Genomic DNA, 26,270 nt, shown 5'->3' with positions numbered 1-26,270 from the left:
GCCCTGAAATGGGTGAAACGATCTGGGCCCCGTTGAATGAAAGCTATCAGTTGGAGTGTGGGGTAACCAAGCCAGCTTTGAGAAAGCTACGTTTATCTATGCTATGCTTGGTTTCTGAGGATATTTCCCACTAGTTAGTTATTGCTGTACATTCATTTTACACGACCCTTTGAGATTGTGTTTGGCTGTTTTTTTCAGTTTGTGAAGAGGAGGATCCCAGATATTTCTCTTCTGAGGAGTCTTGTGGTCTTCCTTCTGACCCTACGCCTTCACCAGAAAGAAAGCTTTCTCCCCCGGAGAGTTTTTCTTTCTCTTCATTTGTCTGGGAAATGTCTGTAGCTATTCCCTTCCCTGTGGTATCTGAGGGTGAGCCAGGACTGAGATGCTCGAGGTCCTTCACTATCCTTCGCCACCTAAGGAGTCATCCACTGTCCTTCTGCATAATGTCCTTAAGGAGACATTGCTCAGGAACTGGATTAAACCGTTAAGTAATCCCACCATCCCCCCAAAAACTGAGTCCCAATATCGGATTCATTGAGAACCTGAGTTAATGAAGTCGCAGTTATCTCACGACTCTATGGTTGTGGATTCTGCTCTCAAGAGAGCCAAGAGTTCTAGAGATTTCGCCTCGGCGCCCCTGGGGAGGGAATCTAGAACTCTGGACTCTTTTGGGAGAAAGGCCTACCAGTCCTCTATGCTCATGGCCAAAATTCAGTCTTACTAGCTCTACACAAGCATTCACTTGAGGAACGCGGTGAAGCAACTGGCGGACTTGGTCGATAAGCTCCCTCCGGAGCAGGCCAGGCCTTTTCAGGAGGTGGTTAGGCAGCAGAAGGCGTGTCGTAAATTCCTTTCCAGGGGTACTTATGATTCTTTTGATGTTGCATCCAGAACCGCTGCCCAGGGTATAGTGATGCGCAGACTCTCATGGCTGTGTGCCGCTGACCTGGACATTCGAGTCCAGCAGCGGATTGCGGATGTCCCTTGCCGGGGGGATAACATTTTTGGCGAGAAAGTCGAGCAGGTCGTTGATCAGATCACGCAGCGGGAAACCGCTATGGACAATCTCTCCCACCAGGCGCTTTCTGCCTCTACCTCAACTGGTAGTCGTTTTTTCCGGGGGAAGGAGGAATGCTCCCTATGCATATAGTAGGCGTAGGTACAATCCTCCTTCTTGGCAGCCTTTTAAGGCTCAGCCCCAGCGCGCTCATTCACTTCAACAGCTTGCGCCAAAGCAGAACCCTGTGGCTCCCCAGCAAAAGCAAGGGACGGGCTTTTGACTGTCTCCAGTTGAGCATAGCTGCCATAAAGGTGTCTGTGCTGGACGATCTGCCGGTCGGAGGGAGGCTAAACTTTTTTCACCAAAGGTGGCCTCTCATAACCTCTGATCGGTGGGTTCTTCAAATAGTCCGGCTAGGATACTCCCTCAGTTTGATCTCCACACCTCCAAATTTCCCACCGGGAGCTCAGTCCTTCAGCTTCCAGCACAGGCAGGGTACTTGCAGAGGAAATCTGTGCCCTTCTCAGTGCCAGCACAGTCAAGCCCGTTCCACCAGGGCAAGAAGGCCTGGGATTCTATTCCAGGTACTTCCTTGTGCAAAAGATAACAGGGGAGATGCGTCCCATCCTAGACCTAACGGCCCTGAACAAATTTCTGGTCTGAGAGAAGTTCAGGATGCTTTCCCTGGGCACCCTTCTTCCCATGCTTCAGGAGAATGAGTGGCTATGCTTTCTGGACTTAAAGGATGCCTATACTCACATCCCGATACTTTCAGCTCACTGGAAGTATCTTCGATTCCACTTGGGAACGCAGCTCTTCCAGTATTGTGTGCTGCCCTTTGGTCTGGCGTCTGCGCCCAGGGTCTTTACAAAATGCTTGGCAGTAGTTGCAGCGTCACTATGCAGACTGGGAGTACATGTGTTCCCTTATCTCGACGATTGGCTGGTGAAGAACACCTCAGAGGCAGGAGCTATACAGTCCATGCAGATGACTCTTCAACTCTTGGAGTTCCTTGGGTTTGTTTTAAATTACCCAAAGTCCCATCTTCTTCCAGTTCAGAAACTAGAATTCATAGGAGCTCTGCTGGACTCACAGACGGCTCATGCCTATCTTCCCAAGGCAAGGGCAGACAATCTTCTGTCTCTAGTTTCTATGGCCAGAGCGTCTCAGAAGATCACAGCTCGGCAGATGTTGAGGCTTCTAGGCCACATGGAGGGGCATAATCGAACGCGAACGCCCATGTGTAAAAACGTCCATCTCCGGAGACGGCTCCGCGAAGAGGCGGAGCGAATGGTAAAATCGAAACGAGATGGCCGTCCATCTTCGGTTTCGATTATACGGTTCGGCCCGCTGAAATCCCATCATTTGTGTCGACTCTAGAGATAGACGACACAAATGGTGAGATTGCTGGACCTAGAGATGGCCGTCTGCGGTTTTCCAGTGATAATCGAAACCGCTGCCAGCCATCTCAAAAACGGACCTAATCCAAGCCATTTGGTCGTGGGAGGGGCCAGCATTCGTAGTGCACTGGTCCCCCTGAGATGCCTCTATGCCAGCCTCAAATATCATACCTAGCTCCATGACAGTAGTAAGCAGGTCCCCGGAGCAATTTTAGTTTAGTTGGTGCTGCGCGGGACCCATGCAGAGAGCAAAAATCGGAAGCAAAAAAAACTGCAAGTGCAGTCAGGGACGTCCAAATTAAAACAATAGTAATAGGGGGATTCGAACCAGCCACCTTCTGATTACAAGACCTGTGCTCTAACCACTGCACCACTATTCAGCTGCCTAGACCTCCTTCCCTTTCCATTAAGTCCCTCCAAGTTTCTGTCAGCCAATCACAGCTCGTTTAGCTGACACCGATGTCAGGTAAATGAGCTGTGATTGGCTGACAGAACTTGGAGGGACTTAATGGAAAGGGAAGGAATGTCTAAGCAACTGAATAAGTGGTGCAGTGGTTAGAGCACAAGTCTTGTAATCAGAAGGTGGCTGGTTCGAATCCCCCTATTACTATTGTTTTAATTTGGACGTCCCTGACTGCACTTGCATGTTTTGTTTTTTTTTTGGACGTCCCTGAGTGCACTTGCATATTTTTTTTTTCTTCCGATTTTGCTCTCTGCATGGGTCCCGCGCAGCACCAACTAAACTAAATTGCTCGGGGGATCTCTGCATACTGCTGTAATGGAGCTAGGTATGGGCTTCACACTCTGGGACTTTGGTCCCTCCAGTAAACAGGTCTTCAGATCAGTGTTCTGGAGTTCTGAGTGGTCTGGAACGCTCTAAAGGCTTTCAGAGATCGGCTGTCCAATCAAATTATTGAAATTCAGACAGACAATCAGTCTTCCGAGAGTGGGCACCCCCTCGGTGAATCTTTTTTGCCATTCAGATCAATCACAAGGTCCCTCAGTTCTGTTCCAGACTTCAGGCCCACGACAGACTAGCGTTGGATGCTTTTCTCCTTCATTGGGGGAAGGGTTTTCTGTAGGCATATCCTCCCATACCTCTGGTGGGGAAGACTTTGCTGAAACTCAAGCAAGACCGCGGGACCATGATTCTGATTGCTCCCTTCTGGCCACGTCAGATTTGGTTCCCTCTTCTTCTGGAGTTGTCCTCCGAAGAAACCTGGAGATTGGAGTGTTTTCCAACCCTCATCATTCAGAACGAGGGGGCGCTTCTGCATCCCAACCTCCAGTCTCTGGCTCTCACGGATGGATGTTGAGAGCGGTTAGAATTTGCTTCCTTGGGGTCTCTCTGAGGGTGTCTCCCGTGTCTTGCTTCCAGGAAAGATTCCACGAAGCGGTGTTACCATTGCAAATGAAGGAGGTTTGCCGTCTGGTGTGATAGCAAGGCCTTAGATCCTCGCTCTTGACCTACACAGACCCTGCTTGAATACCTTCTACACTTGTCAGAGTCTGGTCTTAAAACCAACTCAGTAAGGGTTCATCTTAGCGCGATTAGTGCTTATCATCGCCGTGTAGAAGGTAAGCCTATCTCTAGACAGCCTTTAGTGTTCGCTTTGTGAGAGGGTTGCTTTTGTCAAAGCCCCCAGTTAAACCTTGACCAGTGTCATGGGATCTCAACGTCGTTCTCACCCAGCTGATGAAGCCTCCTTTTGAGCCGCTGAATACTGGCCATCTGAAGTACTTGACCTGGAAGGTCATTTTCTTGGTGGCTGTTACTTCAGCTCATAGAGTCAGTGAGCTCCAAGCCCTGGTAGTGCATGCTCCTTATCTCAAATTTCATCATAACAGAGTAGTCCTCCACACGCACCCTAGGTTTTTGCCGAAGGTGGTGTCAGAGTTCCATCTTAACCAGTCAATTGTCTTGCCAACATTTTTTCCCCGTCCTCATACCCGCCCTGCTGAACGTCAGTTGCACACCTTGGACTGCAAGAGAGCATTGGCCTTTTATGTGGAGCGGACAAGCCCCTTCAGACAGTCTGCCCAAATGTTTGTTTCTTTTGATCCCAACTGAAGGGGAGTTGCTGTCGGAAAACGCACCATTTCCAATTGGCTAGCAGATTGCATTTCCTTCACTTATACCCAGGCTGGGCTGAATCTTGAGAGTCATGTCACGGCTCATAGTGTTAGAGCCATGGCAGCGTCGGTGGCTGACTTGAAGTCAGCCACTATAGAAGAGATTTGCAAGGTTGCGACGCGGTCTTCTACCCACACATTCACATCTCATTACTGCCTTCAGCAGGATTCCCGACACAACAGTCGGTTTGGGCAGTCGGTGCTGCAAAATCTGTTTGGGGTTTAGAATCCACCCCCTAGGCCCATTTTTATTCTGTTCCAGGCTGCACTCTCAGTTAGTTGTTTCTTCGTAGGTCAATCCTTGTTATGTCCTCGCCGTTGCGAGGCCCAATTGACCTTTCTTTGTTGTTTTGAGTGAGCCTGAGGGCTAGGGATACCCCAGTCGTGAGAACAAGCAGCCTGCTTGTCCTCTGATAAAATGAAGATACATACCTGTAGCAGGTATTCTACGAGGACAGCAGGCTGATTGTTCTCACATACCCGCCACCTCCCCTTTGGAGTTGTCTTCTCTTGTTATTGCTTTATCGAACTGATCGGTGCTCTCGCGCGATGGGCGGGAAGATGGCCGCGCATGCGCGCTTGAAGGCTCTAGCGAGACCGAGAGTTTGCTGAACCCCCTTCCCCTCCCCCCTTCCACCCCTGTCTGAGTTCCGGAAGCCCCTCCCACTTCTTCACATGTGAGTTCCAGGACCCTCCTGCCACTTCTTCCCATCCCCCCTCTCCCCCTTCCCACTCCGCCTCTCCCCGCTCTCTGAGTTCCAGGACCCCCTCCCCCCTCCTCTTCTCCCCTCCTCCCCACCCCTGATCCAGGACCCCCCTCCCCTTCCAGTTCCAGGACCTGCCCCTACCCTTCCAGTTGATTTCCAGGAATCCCCCCCCCGTGTCGTTTCACGACCCCCCTCTGTAGTTTCATGACTCCCTTCCCCCCCCCGTGTCGGTCATGACCCCCCCTTCCCTCCCCTGTTGTTTCAGGACCCCCCTCCCCACCTCCTGCACGTCTTTACCTCCCACACGCTTCACACTGCCTCTTCTTTCTCTTCTGTTTCAGCTGTTCGTGTGGTCCCGCCCTCAAGGGCGGGACCACGCGAACAGCAGAAACAGAAGCGACAGAAGAGGCTCTGTGATGCGGATGACGTCACTGATCTACTGCTGGAATCAGACCACGGAGCCACGGTCCCAGGCAGAGGAACCGAACGTTGGAGGTGGAGAATTATTCTATAGGATGAACATGCTTAGAGTTAACAATGGAAGCTGCCCTGAGGAGGAAGTGATCAGTGGACTCAATGGATAGTTTGAAGCTGTGACTTCATTCTCTCATTAGCTGAAAGTGGAAAACATTTGACTCCCACCATGACCATTTTATTTATGCATTCTTATATCTCACTGTTATCCAAAATAAGTTTCGGTTCAAAGTGGCTTACAATTTACATTCTGATGAAATTACTATGATTGTTTACAGTTTGTCTTCTGGTGGTAATTGCATTAATGATTTATGTTCAGGAAGCGACTAGCGATTAGGAAGCAATTAACAGTGATGGTTTATGATTTGGAAGCGGAAAGATCTTGTTGGCTTAGTACTTAGTTGTAGATGTTTTTTTTTTTTTAAGAGGTAGGTTTTCCGGTTCTTTTCTGAATTGGAGATCTTTGGTATTGAGTTCCACCATTTGAAACCCATTTGAAAACCATGGCTAAATCCCTCCATATAGATCGTTTTGTAGGTTATGTTTCTGCAGTTGGTAGGTGAAGAAGCAGGTGGTTAGCCTCTGGTTTCTGGGCTTGCGTTTCTTGGGGATAGTTTTAATCATATCTAGCATATATTCAGGCGACATACCGAATAATATTTTGTAGATGATGGTGCAAGCTTTGAAGATTAGTCTTACTTTGATTGGTAACCAGTGTAGTTTTTCAAGCAGCGGAGTGGCTCTTTCAAATTTCGACTTCTTGAATATTAGTTGTGTTGCTGTTTTTTGGATGGTTTATAGCAATTTTAGTGTGTTTTCCTAACACCCTATGTAAACTGTGTTACAATAGTTTAATTGTGATAGTATCAACGATTGTACTATTATCTGGAATGACTGACTTTGACTGTCCAGCGAAAGATGTTTGTCAGGATGATTCCCAGTATTTTTAGCTTTGTTTAATTTTGTATGTTGGTTATTGATTGTGATGTTTGGTTCAATGTGGGGTTGTATGGACTTGATAAACCAGGAATTTGGTTTTGTCCTTATTTAGCTTGAGTTTGAATGTTGCTGCCCAGTTTTCCATGAGGTCTAGACCTGTTTTGGCTTTGTCCAATATTTCTGTGACACTGGCTTTTGAATGGTATGTAAATAGTGGCATCATCAGCGTATATGAATGGGTTGAAACCCATTCCATATCATCATGCTGATCAATCCATAGACTGGTGGTTGTGTCCATCTACCGCAGGTGGAGATAGAGAGCAAACTTTTGCCTCCCTATATGTGGTCATGTGCTGCCGGAAACTCCTCAGTATGTTCTCCTATCTCAGCAGGTGGTGGTCACACACAGCAGCAGCTCTGGCTAGGCCTCCAAGCCTAATTTTTAGGTTTTGTTGAGTGCCTGGGGTTGAGGGCTCTTCTTGAGCAAGTGCAAACCTGGTGGCGCCAGGTCCCTCCTTTTCTCCCCCTCCCGCTGGCTCCGTGAAAAAAAAAAAATTTTTGAACGTCCTTAAAGGCGTTTTATTTCGACGTTTATTTAAACGTTTATTGCAGCTACTCACTGGGACACCCGGTCGTTACAGCTCGGAGCGGGAAAGCAGGTAATTTTTTACTCTTTTATAGCGGGCAGGGGTTCCCCGATTGATCTCCACGTGGCCTATGGCGTCGGATGGGCGAGGGCGCAAAGAGTCGCTCCCCGGATCGCTTGGGCGCTTCTAGAGGGGATGCGGGGGTCTTAAGTCTGATTCGCCCTTGTTGGGTGACAGTTTCGTGACCGATGAGTGTCCCGGTCCTCCTCCGGTTGTGGCGGTTTTTCCCGCCATAAACGCCCATCCCCGCTGCTCGCCTCCGCCATCTTGGCCGGCCACACGGCTCGGACGGCTTCTTCTTGGGCCGCCCTTGAGGTGGGAGACATTAATGCCATGAACGCCCTTAATTGGGCGACGGCACAAAAGCGGCTAAAGTTAAGCGCCGTTCTTCCCGCGCGGCTCCTTCACGGAGTGTCGCGCCGGGACGCCATCTTGGATGCGCAGCATGTCTCTCCCCCGCTCTTGCGAGCGCCGGTTGAGGGTGCGTCTAGGGCTGTAGCCCAGGCTGCGGAAGTGCACAGTCTGGGGGGTTCTCCCCTGAGTTTGTTTTGCTGCTGCATCAGGCCTTCCTTATGCAAAACGCTGCCCCTGCTCCTCGTCTGGTAAAGAGGTTGAGGCTCCCGGAGGTAAACGCCCTCGGGTTGATTCCCAGGCCTTGGAGGACTTTGTCTCCTCGATGTAGATGAGGCAGCGTATCTGAGTTCTCCCAACGGTCCTTTGCGGATTCCTTGGAGGAGACGGATCCCCGCTCGGATGGAGCGGATGACCCCTCTGCAGCGCGGCTCTTTAGCTCAGAGGATTTGCCCAACCTGTTAGTGCAGGCCATGGGCATTTTGAAGATTTCCTCTCCGGAGGACGTCTCTCCCTCAGCCCCTGTTGGCTCTGCCATTATGCTGGGGACGAAGCGCCCGCCTAGAACCTTCCACGTGCATGATGCCATGCACACCTTAATTTCGGCTCAATGGGATGTCCCGGAAGCGAGCCTTAAAGTGGCTAGGGCTATGTCCCGCCTCTATCCTTTGCCTGAAAGTGAACGTGAGGCCTATCTGTGGCCTACCGTGGATTCTTTAATCACTGCGGTGACTAAGGAAAACGGCGTTGCCGGTGGAAGGTGGCACGGCCCTAAAGGACGCCCAAGACAGAAGATTGGAGGCGGCCTTAAGGTCGTCCTTTGAGGCGGCTGCTTTAAGTTTGCAGGCCTCAGTTTGCGGCTCCTATGTGGCCAGGCGTGCCTGACTATGGTGCAGCGGGCTTCCCCCTCGGATCATTCCTGAGGGCTGATTGGCCGGCCCTGGAATCGGGCTTAGCCTATCTGGCAGACTTGCTGTATGATGTCTGAGGGCCTCAGCTAAAGGCATGGCTCAGACAATCTCTGCGCGGCGGTGGCTTTGGCTGAAGCATTGGTCTGCTGACCACGCCTCTAAATCCCGCCTGGCTAGATTGCCTTTTAAAGGCAAGCTGCTCTTTGGGGTCGAGCTGGACAAAATCGTGACCGATCTCGGCACGTCTAAGGGCAAGAAGTTACCAGAGGTCAGGGCTCGGGCTAGTACTCGCCCCGGTACCTCCAGAGGACGGTTTCAGGAAGCCCGTCGGTACCCGCCCGGGCAGGTCGGGCTCCTCTGCCCCCTCTTCCTTCAAGAGGAACTTCTCCCCCAAGCAGCATTCCTTTCGCAGAGACCGCCGTCCGGAGGTGCTCCCTCCGGTCCTCCCCCAGGGTCTCATACCCAATGACGGGGCCTTGGTCCACGCCCCAGTGCAGATTGGAGGACGGCTGTCCTCGTTTCTGGGCGAGTGGACCACAATAACTTCAGACGCTTGGGTGCTGGAAGTCATCAGAGACGGCTACAAGCTAGAGTTCTGCGACCCTTAAGAGACGGGTTTGTACTCTCTCCCTGCAAGTCTCCGGTCAAAGCTGTGGCAGTGCAGCAGACCTTGGACAATCTGATCCGCCTGGGTGCGGTCGTTCCGGTGCCAGAAAATCAGCTTGGCAAGGGGCGTTACTCCATTTCCTTTGTGGTACCAAAGAACGGAGGTTCTGTACGGCCTATCCTCGACCTCAAAGGGGTCAATCGGGCCTTGAAAGTTCGGCACTTTCGCATGGAGACTCTCCGCTCTGTTATAGCGGCAGTGAAGGCAGGGGAGTACCTGGCATCCTTGGACATCAAGGAAGCGTACTTGCATATTCCCATCTGGCCTCCTCATCAACGCTTTCTGCGTTTTGCAGTCCTGGGCCGACACTTCCAGTTCAGAGCCCTCCCGTTCGGGTTGGCTACTGCTCCGCGGACCTTCTCCAAAATAATGGTGGTCATCGCGGCCTTCCTGAGGAAGGAAGGAGTACAAGTCCATCCTTATCTGGACGACTGGTTGATCCGAGCCCCCTCTTATGCAGAGTGCGGCAAAGCTGTGAACCGGGTGGTTGCTCTTTTGAGCTCCCTGGGGTGGATCATCAACTGGGAGAAAAGCCAGCTGCGCCCAACTCAGTCCCTGGAGTATCTGGGAGTTCGATTCGACACCCAGTGGGCAGAGTGTTCCTGCCAGACAATCGGATTGTCAAGCTTCAGGCTCAGGTGGACCCGTTCCTAGTAGCCTCTCCTCTTCGGGCTTGGGACTATGTGCAGCTGTTGGGCTCTATGACGGCCACGATGGAAGTAGTGCCCTGGGCCAGGGCTCATATGAGACCACTACAACACTCTCTGCTGCAGCGCTGGACTCCGATGTCGGAGGATTATGCTGTGCGCCTTCCCTTGGACCCAGCAGTGCGCAAGGCGCTGAGCTGGTGGACGCAGACAGACAAGTTGTCTGCAGGAATGCCTCTGGTGACCCCGGAGTGGATTGTCGTCACGACGGACGCCTCTTTGTCGGGCTGGGGAGCCCACTGCTTGGGAAGGACAGCGCAGGTGCTCTGGTCTCCTGCAGAGGCAAAGTGGTCTATCAACCTCCTGGAACTCAGAGCCATTCGGTTGGCACTTTTGGAGTTCATCCCGGTACTGACGTTGAAGCCAGTACGGGTCCTGTCGGACAATGCCACGGCTGTGGCCTATGTCAACCGCCAGGGAGGTACCAAGAGCGCCCCTCTAGCCAAGGAGGCCATGAATTTATGCCAGTGGGCGGAAGCGAACCTGGAACAGCTGTCAGCGGCCCACATTGCCGGAGTCATGAATGTCAAGGCGGACTTTCTCAGTCGCCATACCTTGGAGCCCGGAGAGTGGCAGCTATCTGCTCAGGCGTTCTTGGACATCACGAAGCGCTAGGGCCAGCCGAGCCTAGATCTGATGGCGTCATCGGCCAATTGCCAAGTGCCGCACTTTTTCAGCAGAGGACGGGACCCTCGATCCCTGGGAGTAGATGCTCTTCTCCAACAGTGGCCGACACAAGAGCTTCTCTATGTGTTCCCGCCCTGGCCCATGTTGGGCAGGGTGCTAGACCGGGTGGCAAAGCATCCAGGCCGGATAATCCTGGTGGGTCCGGATTGGCCCAGACGTCCCTGGTATGCGGACTTGATCAGGCTCTCAGTCGACGATCCTCTGCGGCTGCCAGTGGAGCAGGGCCTGTTACATCAGGGTCCCGTGGTGATGAGGATCCCTCCCCCTTTGGTCTTACGGCCTGGCTATTGAGCGGCAGCGTCTGAGAAAGAAGGGCTTCTCAGACAAGGTCATCGCCACTATGCTGAGAGCGAGGAAGCGCTCTACTTCTACGGCTTACGCCAGGGTTTGGCGTACCTTTGCAGCGTGGTGTGAAGCGGGCTCACTTTCTCCCTTCATTGCTCCAATTTCTTCAGTGTTGGCGTTCCTGCAAGAAGGTCTGGAGAAAGGCCTGTCGCTCAGTTCCCTTAAAGTCCAGGTAGCGGCTCTGGCTTGCTTCAGGGGCCGCCTGAAGGGTGCTTCCCTGGCTTCGCAGCCAGATGTGGTGCGCTTTCTCAAGGGAGTTAATCACCTGCGCCCTCCTCTGCACTCAGTGGTGCCTGCGTGGAATCTCAACCTGGTACTAAGAGCCTTGCAGAAGCCGCCTTTTGAACCCTTGTCGAGGGCATCTCTGAAAGACCTGACGTTGAAAGCAGTCTTTTTGGTGGCTATCACTTCAGCCAGAAGAGTTTCCGAGCTCCAGGCACTCTCATGTCGAGAGCCTTTTCTGCAGTTCACTGAGGCAGGAGTGACTATTCGCACAGTGCCTTCCTTCCTGCCCAAGATTGTTTCTCGCTTCCATGTGAATCAGCAGCTCTGTCTCCCTTCCTTTCGTAGGGAGGACTACCCAGAGGAATTCTCTGCTCTCAAATATCTGGATGTGAGACGAGTTATCATCAGATACTTGGAAGTGACCAATGATTTCCGGAAATCGGATCATCTGTTTGTCCTGTTTGCAGGTCCTCGTAAGGGTCTGCAGGCTGCTAAGCCTACAGTGGCAAGATGGGTCAAGGAAGCCATTGCAGCGGCTTATGTGGCCGCGGGGAAGGTGCCGCCTATCCAGCTGAAGGCTCACTCCACTAGAGCTCAGGCGGCCTCGATGGCAGAGGCCGGGTCCGTCTCCTTGGCAGAGATATGCAAGGCGGCAACTTGGGCATCAGCCCATACATTCTCCAAGCATTATCGCTTGACTGTGGCTGCTCGGGCGGAGGCCCGGTTTGGAGCTTCAGTGTTGAGGTCAGGGATTTCAATGTCCCGCCCTGGGTGAGTACTGCTTCGGTACATCCCACCAGTCTATGGATTGATCAGCATGATGATATGGAAGGTAAAATTATGTATCATACCTGATCATTTTCTTTCCATTAATCATAGCTGATCAATCCATAGCCCCTCCCAGATATCTGTACTGTTTATATTCTGGTTGAATTTTAGGTTCAAGTTTAGTCTTCAGTTACTTCAGGAGGACTTCGTGTTCAAGTTTTTTCACTTGGATTCTTCAAGAGTTGAGACGAGTTTGTGTTACAGTGAGCTGCTGCATTCCTCTCCCCTCCGTTTTACGGGGCTGGATTGAGACTTAAATTCTGCCGGCACTCCCTCCCGCTTCGTGCGGCTGTAGGGCAGCTTTGTACCCCTCCCGCTTCGGCGGTTAGGGTCAGTCAGCTCCTCCCGCGGTTGCGGTTGCAGGATAAGCCAGATCCCCCCGCATCGGCGAGGTGGTGTCCCTCCCCCGCTCCGCGGGGATGAGCTGGACGGATTCCCCTCCCCCACTTGTGTGGGGATGAGCTGGGTTAATTCCCCTCCCCCGTTTCGGCGGTGGTGAGCTGGGCAGAGTGTCCCTTTGTGGGTGTAATTCTCTAAGTGCTGAGTCCTGCGGATGGAGCTTTGATATCGACATACTGAGGAGTTTCCGGCAGCACATGACCACATATAGGGAGGCAAAAGTTTGCTCTCTATTTCCACCTGCTGGTAGATGGATTGATCAGCTATGATTAATGGAAAGAAAATTATCAGGTATGATACATAATTTTACCTTAGTTCTAGTTTTTTTTCTGAGCTGCTCCATCAGTACATTGAATAGTATATAATCAAGCAGGGTCATTAGTGTTGGGTGATTTACTACGTCGAACGCACTTGACATGTCTAATTGTAGTAATAGTATACTCTGACCTTGACTTATCAAGCTCCTGAATTATGAGAACAATACCCCTCTGGGTGTGTGTTAAAAGGGCTCCAGATGTGGGCAGGTAGAAAGTGCAATACAGATTACAGTAACAAGTATGCATCTTGTAGAACACCATCCTTTTAGCCACATTGAAAGAGGGTAGATTTTTGACAGTCAATTTATGCTTGTATATCACTGTTTATGCATATAAATAGCTTTGAAAATTGTTCTCTATTTTTTAGTAATAAACAAAATTTATGTGCAGTATAATTTGCAGATGTTTTTCTTATGTGTCTGCTTTTTTTTGAATTTATTTAGTATCAACAGCCTGCAGATAGAACTGAATAAAATTTGTTCACTACGTAAACAGCTGGAAGAAGATGTCCTGGCTAATAGAAACCTTCGAAAAATGCTGGAAACACAAATCAAAGCAACTAGAAACAAAGAAGGTATAAAAATGTTGAAGCAGTACTGTAAATCAGTGTGTTTTAGTATGGCATCCAGTTCATAGAATAAATCTGCTTGTTAGAGTGTGCCTCATGTTTATCTCATCATCTTATGACAGTTAATTTAAAAACATCTGATCGTTTGTGTAATAGAGTTTGATTGCTGTATGGTAGAGCTGGCTCCGATCAGGCCTGCCAGAAAGTGTGCCAATGCAGTGGAGAGAGAGAATAAGCATTCTCCGTTAGCAAGCAAGATTGAATCAGGCACACAAGAGAGTCATCACCCAACGGTGCTGGGATGGAGCAACTCTTTCAGAGTTCAGAACTAGTGAACTTTTGAGAATGCACAGCACTTCCCTCAGTCTATTCAGTTTTGATTTTTCTCGTCTCCCAAAAAATTGTTCTGAACTCTCTTTATGTCCTGCTAAGACTGACAGATTTTTGTCATTCCACAGCCTTTTTTATTTTTCATTATTTCTTTTTTTAAAAGTTAATATTAGATTTACTTTATGTTCTTCAGCAGGCCAAACTAGGCTTTAAGACCAGTCCAGCTTGTTAACAAAAAGAAGTTCAAGTTTGATATGCACAAAAGATGTCGTCTGCCTGGGGCTTAGTTACTAACCAGAAGACTGCCATGACTACAGGCAGGTGTCCCTTAGGACCCTAATACAGTGCCTCTTAAGGCTTCTACAGCACTCTTTCACCAAAACTGGTGAAGCCTAAATGTTACACCAATTTGCAATTGCCCTTGAAGCAGCCCCTTGGGCGAAACATAACCCTGTTTAGCACTTATGTATAAATACCCACGAGTAGGTATAGTGAATAAGTCTACTGCCATATGGGACTGGTCTGTTCTTTATTTTCCACATTGGATATTGCAAACCATCTGCTTTGCTGTTTTATTGGACCATATTATTAAATATAGTATATTTGAAATCCAGAACTTTGAGTTTTGTGTGACTCTACTCTGTTATAGCTCTTATATCAAACCATCAATGTGATGATGCCAAGGTGATCATCCACCTGGATATTAAACACACTTTCTCCATTTGTGAATTAGATCCAGTGTCACCCCTTCCATCATGGGTTTCATCACCAATTTTCTGAACAGAGCACCTTGAAAGGCATTCATGATATATATTTTTTTTTAATTTTAAGAAGTGATATCACAATCTGGCAGGTTGAACTCTCCTAGAAAAAACACCTCCCCTTTCATTCCCAAATTTGGATATCTATAACCAGCTCTTTGTCCAACTTCTCTGTTTGTGTTGGAGGTCTATTGAAGACACTCTTGTGGCTATAGGTTCCGTCTTTTTCCAAGATGATCTTTATTCCTTTCCCCAGGCCATCTGCATTTCAGTTGCTTTAATATTGTTTTTCACATACAGTGCTGCTGCTCCATCTTTCTGACCTTCTGTGTCCTTCGTAAAGAGATTATACCCATTATGGTTGTGTCCCATTCATGAGTCACTGAATCATATCTCTATGACAGCAACAATAGCTAAGTCTTCCTCTAACATCAGGGATTGCAGATATAGAATTTTGTTGCTTAGACTTTGAACATTTGTGTTTAAGAGTTGCTGTACTGGGTTAGGCTAAGGGTCCAGATTACAAAGCTGCACAGGAACGGAGATTCCCATGGGTTTGGAAGAAATTGCCACTGAATTCCCATGGAGATGGAAGAAACTGCCATAGGATTCCTGCGAGAGTGTAGTCAAAATCTCTGGTGACTAGAATAACGCTTGGAAGGCCCTGAGAGGCAGCCAGAACACCAGACTGAGGCTTGGAACATTCTTTGGTTGAATAGTGAATACCATTCAAAAAGCCATGGGAGTCTGTTGGGATTGGGAGGAAACAAGAGGACTGCGAGAAAGTAAATGATAGTGTCCACAAGAAAGTAAATAATAGTGTCCACTTCTGCTGGTGCAGGTGGAGATGAAGGAGATTAATTATGTGGATGGGTGGAGATGGAATGGATCTTAGTAGGTGCAGGTGGGTATGGGTTAGATTCCATTAGGGATGGGTGAAATTTCTGTCTTCATGCAACTCTCTAGTCCAAATAGCCCAATCTTCTTTCCAACAGTGGCCATTCCAGGTTACAAGTACTTGGCAGACTCCCAAAAAAAGTCCTCAAGGATAAGTTGTTTTCCCAAGGTCTAGCTTAGTAATGATTTATGGACTTTCCTGCTTATTACTTTCCAGCTGTGTTTTAGTTGTTCCAAGGCCTGCCTACCTACAGTGGTGGAAATAAGTATTTGATCCCTTGCTGATTTTGTAAGTTTGCCCACTGACAAAGACATGAGCAGCCCATAATTGAAGGGTAGGTTATTGGTAACAGTGAGAGATAGCACATCACAAATTAAATCCGGAAAATCACATTGTGGAAAGTATATGAATTTATTTGCATTCTGCAGAGGGAAATAAGTATTTAATCCCTCTGGCAAACAAGACCTAATACTTGGTGGCAAAACCCTTGTTGGCAAGCACAGCGGTCAGACGTCTTCTGTAGTTGATGATGAGGTTTGCACACATGTCAGGAGGAATTTTGGTCCACTCCTCTTTGCAGATCATCTCTAAATCATTAAGAGTTCTGGGCTGTCGCTTGGCAACTCGCAGCTTCAGCTCCCTCCATGTTTTCAATGGGATTAAGGTCTGGTGACTGGCTAGGCCACTCCATGACCCTAATGTGCTTCTTCCTGAGCCACTCCTTTGTTGCCTTGGCTGTATGTTTGGGTCATTGTCGTGCTGGAAGACCCAGCCACGACCCATTTTTAAGGCCCTGGCGGAGGGAAGGAGGTTGTCACTCAGAATTGTACGGTACATGGCCCCATCCATTCTCCCATTGATGCGGTGAAGTAGTCCTGTGCCCTTAGCAGAGAAACACCCCCAAAACATAACATTTCCACCTCCATGCTTGACAGTGGGGACGGTGTTCTTTGGGTCATAGGCAGCATTTCTCTTCCTCCAAACACGGCGAGTTGAGTTCATGCCAAAGAGCTCAATTTTTGTCTCATCTGACCACAGCACCTTCTCCCAATCACTCTCGGCATCATCCAGGTGTTCACTGGCAAACTTCAGACGGGCCGTCACATGTGCCTTCCGGAGCAGGGGGACCTTGCGGGCACTGCAGGATTGCAATCCGTTATGTCGTAATGTGTTACCAATGGTTTTCGTGGTGACAGTGGTCCCAGCTGCCTTGAGATCATTGACAAGTTCCCCCCTTGTAGTTGTAGGCTGATTTCTAACCTTCCTCATGATCAAGGATACCCCACGAGGTGAGATTTTGCGTGGAGCCCCAGATCTTTGTCGATTGACAGTCATTTTGTACTTCTTCCATTTCTTACTATGGCACCAACAGTTGTCTCCTTCTCGCCCAGCGTCTTACTGATGGTTTTGTAGCCCATTCCAGCCTTGTGCAGGTGTATGATCTTGTCCCTGACATCCTTAGACAGCTCCTTGCTCTTGGCCATTTGTAGAGGTTAGAGTCTGACTGATTCACTGAGTCTGTGGACAGGTGTCTTTCATACAGGTGACCATTGCCGACAGCTGTCTGTCATGCAGGTAACGAGTTGATTTGGAGCATCTACCTGGTCTGTAGGGGCCAGATCTCTTACTGGTTGGTGGGGGATCAAATACTTATTTCCCTCTGCAGAATGCAAATAAATTCATATACTTTCCACAATGTGATTTTCCGGATTTAATTTGTGATGTGCTATCTCTCACTGTTACCAATAACCTACCCTTCAATTATGGGCTGCTCATGTCTTTGTCAGTGGGCAAACTTACAAAATCAGCAAGGGATCAAATACTTATTTCCACCACTGTATAAGTTTGTTCAAGGCCTGCCTACCTATAAATGCCAATGGAAAAAAATATAGGAGAGCATTTCAGCAGTTTACTTGCCAAGAAATTAGGAGTTCATAAGCAGATTTCAGTGCAGAAGGCAAAGGCCTGTTCTCCAGCAAGCACAAAAATAACTAATCAGTACAAGTAAATAAAATTAGCAGAGGAAATCATGTGATTCCTTGAGGAGTGCAGACGTGTGACGGTTCTCCGGGGCCACCTTCCCCCGCCCGGCTGCGCCCGACCACGATAGACGTTTGAGACTCTCTTAAGTTTGGCAGTATTATAATCTTTGTGTATGGATGAGTTTGTGGTGCGGACTCCAGCGGTGATGCTCAGGAAAGCTAGTAAAAAGGAGCAAGAGAAGTTGCGAGGAGTCGGCGATTCCAAGATGGTGGCGAGCCTGATGTCCACCTTGCCGCTTTTTACAACACCAAACTACACCAACTTACTGAAGCAGTAAAGACAGCAATAGAACCACAACTGCACCAGCTCTCCACACAGTGTCACGGTGGTGACTGTTTCCTTGTCTCTCACCTCACCCTCTGGTGGCCTTAACCGGTGGCTGCTATGAACTGTCACACGTTCCAGACTTCAGCTTAGTCCAGTCCGGATCTTCCAGGCTGCCAGACTTGCTTTTCTTGTTTGTGCCTGAACAGCACCCATGGCTGCCTTGTGATTCCTGCAGCTGAACTCCAGCTGCTGATGGGCTTTATTAGTCACCTGGAAACTTCTGTGTTTGCCTTTGCATCGTCTAAGGTCCCTAGTATGTGGGTGTGCTCTGTGCACTTCTGCCTAGTCCAGTTCTAGTCTGAGTTTCTTGCCTGGTTCTAGTTTGTTTGTGTGTAGTTAGCTTTGGTTTTATTGCTTAGTTTCTAGTCTTGTTTCTGGTCTGCATTTCCTTGTGTCTGTGTTCCTTTTTAGTGGCTGTTTGGCAGCTTTCAGTCCTGACTCTCACCTGTCTGTGTTTCTGTCTTAGTGGCTGCCTGGCAGCTTTTAGTCCTGACTCTGTTGTGTGTTTCTTGTTGGTATCCAGTTCCTGCCCTGTCCTGTAAGTCCTGCTGGCCGCCTGCACCCAGGGGCTCAACTCCTGGGGAACGACGGTCAAGCACAGGTGAATCTAGCTGTTCCTGCTCTGCCTGTTCCAGCTTGTTTGCCTCTGCTGCAACTCCAGTCCGGGGCTCCAGTCCTGTTCTGCCTTGCCTCTGGTTTGGGGGTGGTTTTGCCTGCCACTGCTGCTCCACGGCAGTGGTCCAAGGGCTCACAAACCCTGTGCTTCTGTGAGAAGCCTGACACACAGATCTCCAGCCTGGAAATATTGCTGGAAGACACTATCCACCAGACAGGAAAGCTGGAGCAGAGAGTGTTGACGGTGGAGGACACGGGAGATGCAACAATGAGTAAACTGGAAGAACTCCAGAAATTAAAGATAATTCACAACAACTTGATCTAGAAAACAGATCCAGAAGATCTAATCTTCGAATTGTGGGGCTACCAGAAACTTTGCCAGATCAAAATTTGACAACTCTGCTAGAGCGCTGGATGAAAGCAGAATTTGCGCTCTCCGATAGTGTAGGCCCCTTGTACCTGGAGAGAGCACACAGAATTGGCTGAAAGCGGGACCAAGAAAATCGGTCCCGCATGGTCATAGTTAAAGTTCACAATTTTATTCACAAAATGGACATTATGTGTGGATCACAGACATAGAGGGGCATAATCGAACACAAACGCCTATTTCCATGGGCGTGTATCTCCGAGAACGGGTATGTGAAGGGGAGGGCCAAACCGTATTTTCAAAAAAAAATGGGCGTCCATCTTTTTTCCGATAATACGGTTTGTGCCAGCCAAATGCATCGGATTTATGCGGATTTGAGCTGGGCGGTATCGTTTTTCAGCGATAATGGAAACCGAAGGCGCCCAGCTCAAAAACGAACAACTCCAAGGCATTGGGTCATGGGAGGGGCCAGGATTCGTAGTGCACTGGTCCCCCTCACATGCCAGGACACCAACCGAACACCCTAGGGGGCACTTGTAACAATTTTTAAAAAATTAAAATACCTCCCAAGTCCATAGCTCCCTTCCCTTGGGTGCTGAGCCCCCCAAATCCCCCCCCCCTAAAAAAATCCCACTGCCCACAACTCTACACCATTACCATAGCACTTATGGCTGAAGGGGGGCACCTAGATGTGGGTACAGTGGGTTTTGGGGGCAGTTTGGAGCGCTCCCATTTACCACCACAAGTGTGACAGTTGGGGGGGATGTGCCTGGGTCCACCTACCTGAAGTGCACTGCACCCACTAACAACTGCTCCAGGGACCTGCATACTGCAGTGATGGAGCTGGGTATGACATTTGAGGCTGGCATACAGGCTAGAAACAAAAAGTTTTTAAAGTTGTTTGTTTTGGGTGGGAGGGGGTTAGTGACCACTGGGAGAGTCAGGGGTGTGGTCATCCTCGATTCCCTCCGGTGGTCATCTGGTCATTCAGGGTACTTTTTTGGGGCTTGTTCGTGAAAAAAAAGGGTCCAAAAAAAGTGACCCAAATTCGTGCTAAAAACGCCTTTCTTTTTTCGATTATCAGCCGAAGACGCCCATCTCTCCTCGGCCGATAAACACGCCCCAGTCCCGCCTTCACCATGCCTCCGACACGCCCCTGTCAACTTTGGCCATTTCCGTGACAGATCGCAGTTGAAGACGCCCAAAATCGGCTTTCGATTATACCGATTTGGCCGCCCATCTCCCGATTTGGGTCGAAATATGGGTGTCTTTCTCTTTCGAAAATAAGGCAGATAGTGGAACAACCTGTTTTATGATGGAGCGCCAATAAAGATATATATATATATATATATATTTTAATTTATAGAAGTCTATTGAAAATTGCAGACAAAATTACATCATAAAGCAATCTTACAGAACGAGAGGCATTGATTATCTAGCAACACAAAACTAAGGTACCCCCGAACATGAAGCTGAGTAACAGCTAACAAGAAACTCAGAAGAATAATTTCTGAAACAGGCACAAACTTCCAAAATTTTTAAAGACAATTTTAGATAGTAACCCCCCCCCCCCCCCCCCCCAAACCCACCCAATACCCAGAAAGACTTAAACAGCACAAATATTCAAGAAGGGTTCCCAAATAGCTTTCCACTTAGGAAGAGTATTACATCGAACAGCCCACAATCTCTCCATTTCACATATATTCCATAGTTTATTCAACCAGAGAAGGGGCTGATGAAAATGTCCACTGGGCAGCCAAGGACAACCTCGCTGCAGTCATCACATGTCTCACCAGCAAGGCCAGGGATTTTGCAAGGCCAGGGGGTTTCTTAGGAAATAGAAAAAATTCCGGAGACCATTTAAGAGGCCTCTCCAGCAATCGCTGAAGCCTACACTGGATGGCCTTCCAATATGCCCGCACCTTCACACAGGACCACCAAATGTGCCCCATAGTACCTGTTTGCCCACAACCTCTCCAACACAGGAGAGAGGCTGCAGGAAACGTGTGGTGTAATCTATCAGGAGTGAGGTACCATCTGTACAAAACTTTGACAGTGTTCTCTTTAAAGGGAACAGAGATGGATATTTTCAATAAGGCCCTCTCCATAAAGTTCCAGTCATCATCATCCAGTGTCACCCCCAGCTCTCAATGCCAGCGTTGGCGATAAAGTAGAGAAGGGTGCACATTCTTCCACAGATATTTATACAGGCATGAGATAAGACCCTTTGTACCTTTGGAGTCTTCACAAAAATCCTCCAGGAAGGAGTCCTCCTGTAAAACCTTTGCCTTTACCTCAGCACAGGACAAAAAATGCCTTAACTGAGTATATGCATAAACTTTGCATGGAAGAACCGGATAGGCCTCAGTAAGAGCAGAAAATGAAATCAATTTGTCCTCATCAAACTATTGGCCCCAGGTTTCAAGGCCAAACGAAGCCCATCGTGCAAAGGGACAAGGAGTCAGTCTCAGGGGAAAAAGAGGATTGTGCGCTCTAGGGGACAATTTTGAAAACATTTGATCAGATTTAGCAAACATACTGTCCCAATAACAAAAATCAGCATACACTGAAGGGCAAATATCTCCCTGTAAGTTGCGATACTTACGTGGCAACCACATTAGACGACAAAGGGGGCATGAACCAACAGACACCTGTTCCAAGTGTACCCAAAGTTTCTAGGGATTAACCTGGTGCCACTCAAGTGCTGCTCGCGATTGGGCCGCTTTGTAATACCAATAAATATTGGGATCTCCCAGACCACCCAACTTCTGATCTCAAAAGAGTAGGGACCGAGGAAGGCGAGGACGCTTGATGCACCAGATAAATCGAATCAATTGATCTTGTATACCAGAGAGGAAACCCCGTGCTAAACGAAGAGGCAAAACCTGAAACAAATACATCAAACGAGGCAATATGTTCATCTTTAAAGTAGAAATTCTGCCAAGCCATGACAAATCGAAAGAATTCCATCGCTCTTAAGAAGAGGAGGGATTGTTAGCAGAAAACAAATCTGAAAGCAAGGGTGTTACACCACCCCTAAATACTTGAGTCCCCGAGTTACCCAGCGAAAAGAAAAGAAAGTCTGAAGGGAATTCAGGACCTGCAAGGGAATCCCCATCGCCATGGCTTCGGACTTACCCATGTTAAGCTTAAAACCAGACACTGAAGAGTACTCCTTCAATAATTTCACCAAGTTAGGTAATGAGATCAGTGGTTTAGTCAGGGAGAGAACATAATCTGCAAACAATGCAACCATGTATTCCCGACCCCCCACCATAATACCTGACACCCCACCATAATACCTGACACATTAGAGTCAGAACGAACAGCCATGGCAAGAGGCTCCATAACTAAAGCAAACAACATCGGGGAGAGGAGACAACCTTGTCTTGTGCCTCTTGACAAAGCGAACATAGGAGAATTACACCTATTCACTCTAACACAGGCTCGGGGAGAAGCATGAAGAGCTTGAATCCAACCTCGAAAAACATCTCCAAAACTAAATCTTTCCAACACCTGAAACATAAAAGGCATTGAACATTATCAAATGCCTTCTCAGTGTCTAGGCCTAGAAAGCATACAGATAGGTGATCTTTTCAAGTCACATCAAGAAGGTTAATTATCCGTCTAACATTGCCCATAGCCTGTCTATGAGGGATGAAGCCTATTTGGTCTGGGTAAATTAAATCTGGCAGGACCTTAGCTAACCTGTTGGAAAGAACCTTGGCTAATATTTTAACATCTGAATTAAGTATGGAGATAGGGCGATAAGACGAGCATTCAGTTTCGGTATTACTGCGATCCAAGCTTCCATCATGGATGGTGGAAGACTGTCCCCTGAACAAATACCATTGAGAATCTCTGTCAGTATGGGTGCTAACTCTTCCGCAAAGGGTTTATAAAAATCATTAGGCAGCCCATCTAGACCTGGCGATTTCCCAGTGGGAAGATCCTTTATAACCTTACAAACTTCGTCCACCTGGACAGGACTTTCCAAAGCAGTTTTTTGTTCTTCAGTTAGCTGCGGAAGCGAGTGAGTTAAAAGGTAGGCCTCAATCGCCTCGGACGAGATTGAGGCGTCCGAGGTATATAACGATTGATAAAAGTTTTAAAACATTGTTGTATCAAGGAGGAGTTAGTCAGAAATGAGCCCTTCCCATCTCCCACTCTAAGGATTGTATGATCTACCCGCAGTTGACACAATTTTAGAGCCAAAGAGTGACCCGGTTTATTACTATTTGCATAATGCGTCTACTGTTGTTGGCCCTTGATAAACTGTAACTGCTCGGAATAGATTTGATCCAATTGCAGAGAGTGGAAGCTGCCCCGGTAGATTTGTGCCTTTCCTGCAATGAGTCGAGTTGAGAAAGACAGCCCTCCACCTCTAACCACTGCGCTCGAGCAAAATTACTTGCCATTTGCAAAAAGTAACCCCTAGTGACAGCCTTAAGAGCGTCCCAAACAATTCCCAAGGAAGGTCCGGATGTCAAATTAATTTCTAAATATTCCCAAAGCAAAGATTTATAACCCTTAATAATCTCCTCATCCCGCAACAATCTGATGTTTAGTGTCCACCTCCTATCCCCTCTCTCCTCGCCAAGAAAAGGAACACAAGCCCAAACAGGTGCATGGTCTGAAATTGTTATAAGCCAGATGTGCCAAGGAAATATCAACCAACAGGTAGTCGATCCTAGAGTATGTGTCATGAGAATAGGAGTAAAAAGAGTAGGTACGAGATGTCGGGTGTGATACCCTCCACTCATCACAAACCCCCAGATTACGGGCTAAATTCCCCAATGCCACAGAGGTTCCGGCCGCAGTAGAAGACATTCCTCCAGATCTATCCAGAGTAGGATGAAGTGTAGCATTAAAATCCCCCCCCCCCCCCCCCCACTACCGTCTTACCATAAGAAAGGACAAAAAGACTCTGCTAAGTCTGTTAAAAAACTTCTCCTGAGACTCATTAGGAGCATAAATTTAAGCCAGTGTAAAAGCTTGATTATCCAGAGATCTATATATATAAAAGGCAACCCCAACGTTCTGAAGCCTCCACGGAAGTTGAGGCGCCCGAGATATCCGGTGTGCCCTGGAGTGTCTGCACCGCCCTCGTCAAAACGTCATGACGTCGAGGGCGGAGCTATTGACACTCGACGCCCGAAACGGCCCACAGCGAACAAGGCAAGTAGCTTCGAGGGACGGAGGGAGGGGGCCCCTTGCTACGCCCGAAACGGCCCACAGCGAACAAGGCAAGTAGCTTCGAGGGACGGAGGGAGGGGGCCCCTTGCTAGCGCCCGTTTCATTCCGCTCAGAAACGGGCATTTTTTCCTAGTAGATTCATAATCAAAAGCTGACCCTCAGGGTCTCTCCTGATCTTCACCACCTGTATCTGCATGGAAGAATGAATCAAAATGGCAAGCCCCCGCTTCTTAGAAGCATCAGCAGCGGAAGCAAAAAAAAACATGAGAGTAACAAGGATGAGAGAGGAACCTCGCATGGTCTCTTTTAAAATGTGTTTCTTGCAAGAACACCACATGAGGTTTAAGATGCATTAATTCTTTGAACATTTTTTGTCGCTTCTGAGGGGAGTTCAATCCCTTAATATTATAAGACAAAAACTTTATATCCCCAGTCATTGAAAAATGGATCTAAATCTTATTACTATAGAGAGAGAAGGCCATCGAAACCCATATACAGTTACAACAGGAACCCACCCCGTAGAAAAAAAATAGGTAGTCCCCCCCGCCCAATCCCACCCCTTCCCCCAACCATCCATACAGTACCAAACAGCAGACCAACAAGGTCCCCGAATGGGTGAACAAGGAACCAACCCCTTACCCCAAATAGAAACGGCCCAAACCTCCAACAAACCCCAGCAGTTCTACCCCACATCCTAAATTCCATAACATTCATCAAGATACTCAGTCATACAAAAAAAAAAAGAAATATCCCGCCCTCCCTCCTCCCCCCCAAATATCATATCAACGATCAAAGTAAGCTAAAACAGCTTCAGGTCCAATAATACTAGTATAAGACCACAGTCCGATATAGAGTATATTAAAGCACACAGTCAAACTGACCACCAGTCTCATTTTCTTGACGAAACTCTCTGCCATTGTTGAAGCTTCATTCTCGTCGAAGAGGCCAACACCACCTTAGGCATTGGTGCATTCGTTACCCCTGTGTCCATCAGAATCTTTCAGATCTCATCCAGATGGCAAGCTCTATATGGTTTCTCTTGAATAAAGCACAAAGCAAAGGGAAATGACCATCGATAAGCTATTTTCCCTTTAGGTAACAACTCCAATGCAAGCTTCAGTGCCCGCCTCTGTGCCAGGGTAAACAGAGAGAGATCTTGAAACACCGAAACCTTAGAGCCGTTGTAATCTAATTCTTGAACCTGTTTAGCCCTTTGCAGCGAAGTCTCTCTGTACGCATATTTGTCAAATCTTACCACGATGTCTCGTGGCTGATTCCCAGTCGGCTTACCCAGCGCCCTATGTGCCCGCTCAAGCACAATGCTCTCAGCTCCACCTGTGTCGCCAAGGAGCTGCTCACAAATATGGCGTACAACCAAATGGATGTTCTCTGAGTTGCCCACTTCTGGAACTCCTCTAAAGCGGAGATTCTTCCTACGTCCTCGGTTCTCTAGATCATCGAGTTTAAGTTGTAGATCTTCCATCTGATCAAATACCTTAGTGAGCCGAGTCTCAGAATGTTTAAGCTGCTCTGCATGCTCGTCTGTCCGTGCTTCCAAATCTTCAACTCGGCCTCCCAACTCCCGTAAATCCACACTTATAGTGTCCATCTTTTCTAGTATTTACTCCTTAGAACTTTTTATTTCTGTCTTGATGTCGGCCAAGCATTGCTGCAATGTCTTTGAAGAGAGCCTTTTTGTTTGTTTACCTGAGGTATGTGCAATGGACACGGCTGAATCAGAGTCCGAGAATGAAGGGGGAGCCAGAGACACGTGGCGCTGGGCAGACTGGCGCTCACCCTCTCCACTCGTTGAGGTTTTACTCATGATCCCTAGAGCATTTGGTGTCAAATTGCTGCAAAATTTACCGTTATTTGGCAAATGGAGTGTTGAGGAATGCTGGGAAGTGAAGGATCTATCAATCTGGGCAGCCATTCAGGGTCATGACATCAGTTCCTCCCCCACCCATAAAGATATTTCAGGATTATTCCATTGCACTTCAAGAACGCAGGAGAATGTTTGGACCTGTTTGCAAAGCTTTAGCAGATGCTCAACTGAAAATTATGTGCAAACAAACTTGGCATGATTTTGGATCACCAGGAGAAGCGCAAACCTTTATGAAAGATAAACATCTTCTTTCAAGTGATGCCACTTAGATAGGGTTTCTTTCATCAGAAAGTAGAAATCATCTGTCATGGAGTGTATGTTAAAGGATGCCATGGGAGGTTAGTGGCATGCTGCAGACTGGACTGTAAGAGCAGTGATTGCCACGAGGTCTGGAGTATAAAGTACTGTTGACAAAGGATGCAGAGTGAGAGCATGATGCAACGATTTTTTTTTAAAGAAAGCTTTGTATAAATGCTGTGTGTCAAAGAAATAGAAGGTAATATTATGTAAGAGCAGGCTTTGTTAGAATTACCTCATTGCATA

The 26,270-nt window shown here is 48.2% G+C and overlaps 1 protein-coding gene across 1 annotated transcript in view; it reads left to right on the top strand.

Moving 5' to 3' along the window:
• Positions 1–26,270, top strand: part of LOC115472221 (CDK5 regulatory subunit-associated protein 2-like) — a gene marked incomplete in the record, with an annotated part of 793,551 nt that overhangs the window by 580,069 nt on the left and 187,212 nt on the right. Inside the window, 1 exon segment of the mRNA XM_030206415.1 lies at positions 13,181–13,311. Coding sequence (XP_030062275.1) covers positions 13,181–13,311 — 131 coding nt within the window.

The sequence above is a fragment of the Microcaecilia unicolor genome, chromosome 6 (assembly GCF_901765095.1).
Source record: "Microcaecilia unicolor chromosome 6, aMicUni1.1, whole genome shotgun sequence".
Lineage (NCBI taxonomy): Eukaryota > Metazoa > Chordata > Amphibia > Gymnophiona > Siphonopidae > Microcaecilia > Microcaecilia unicolor.
The sequence above is the reverse complement of the archived record's forward strand: the minus strand, read 5'-3'. Positions and strand labels throughout refer to the sequence as shown.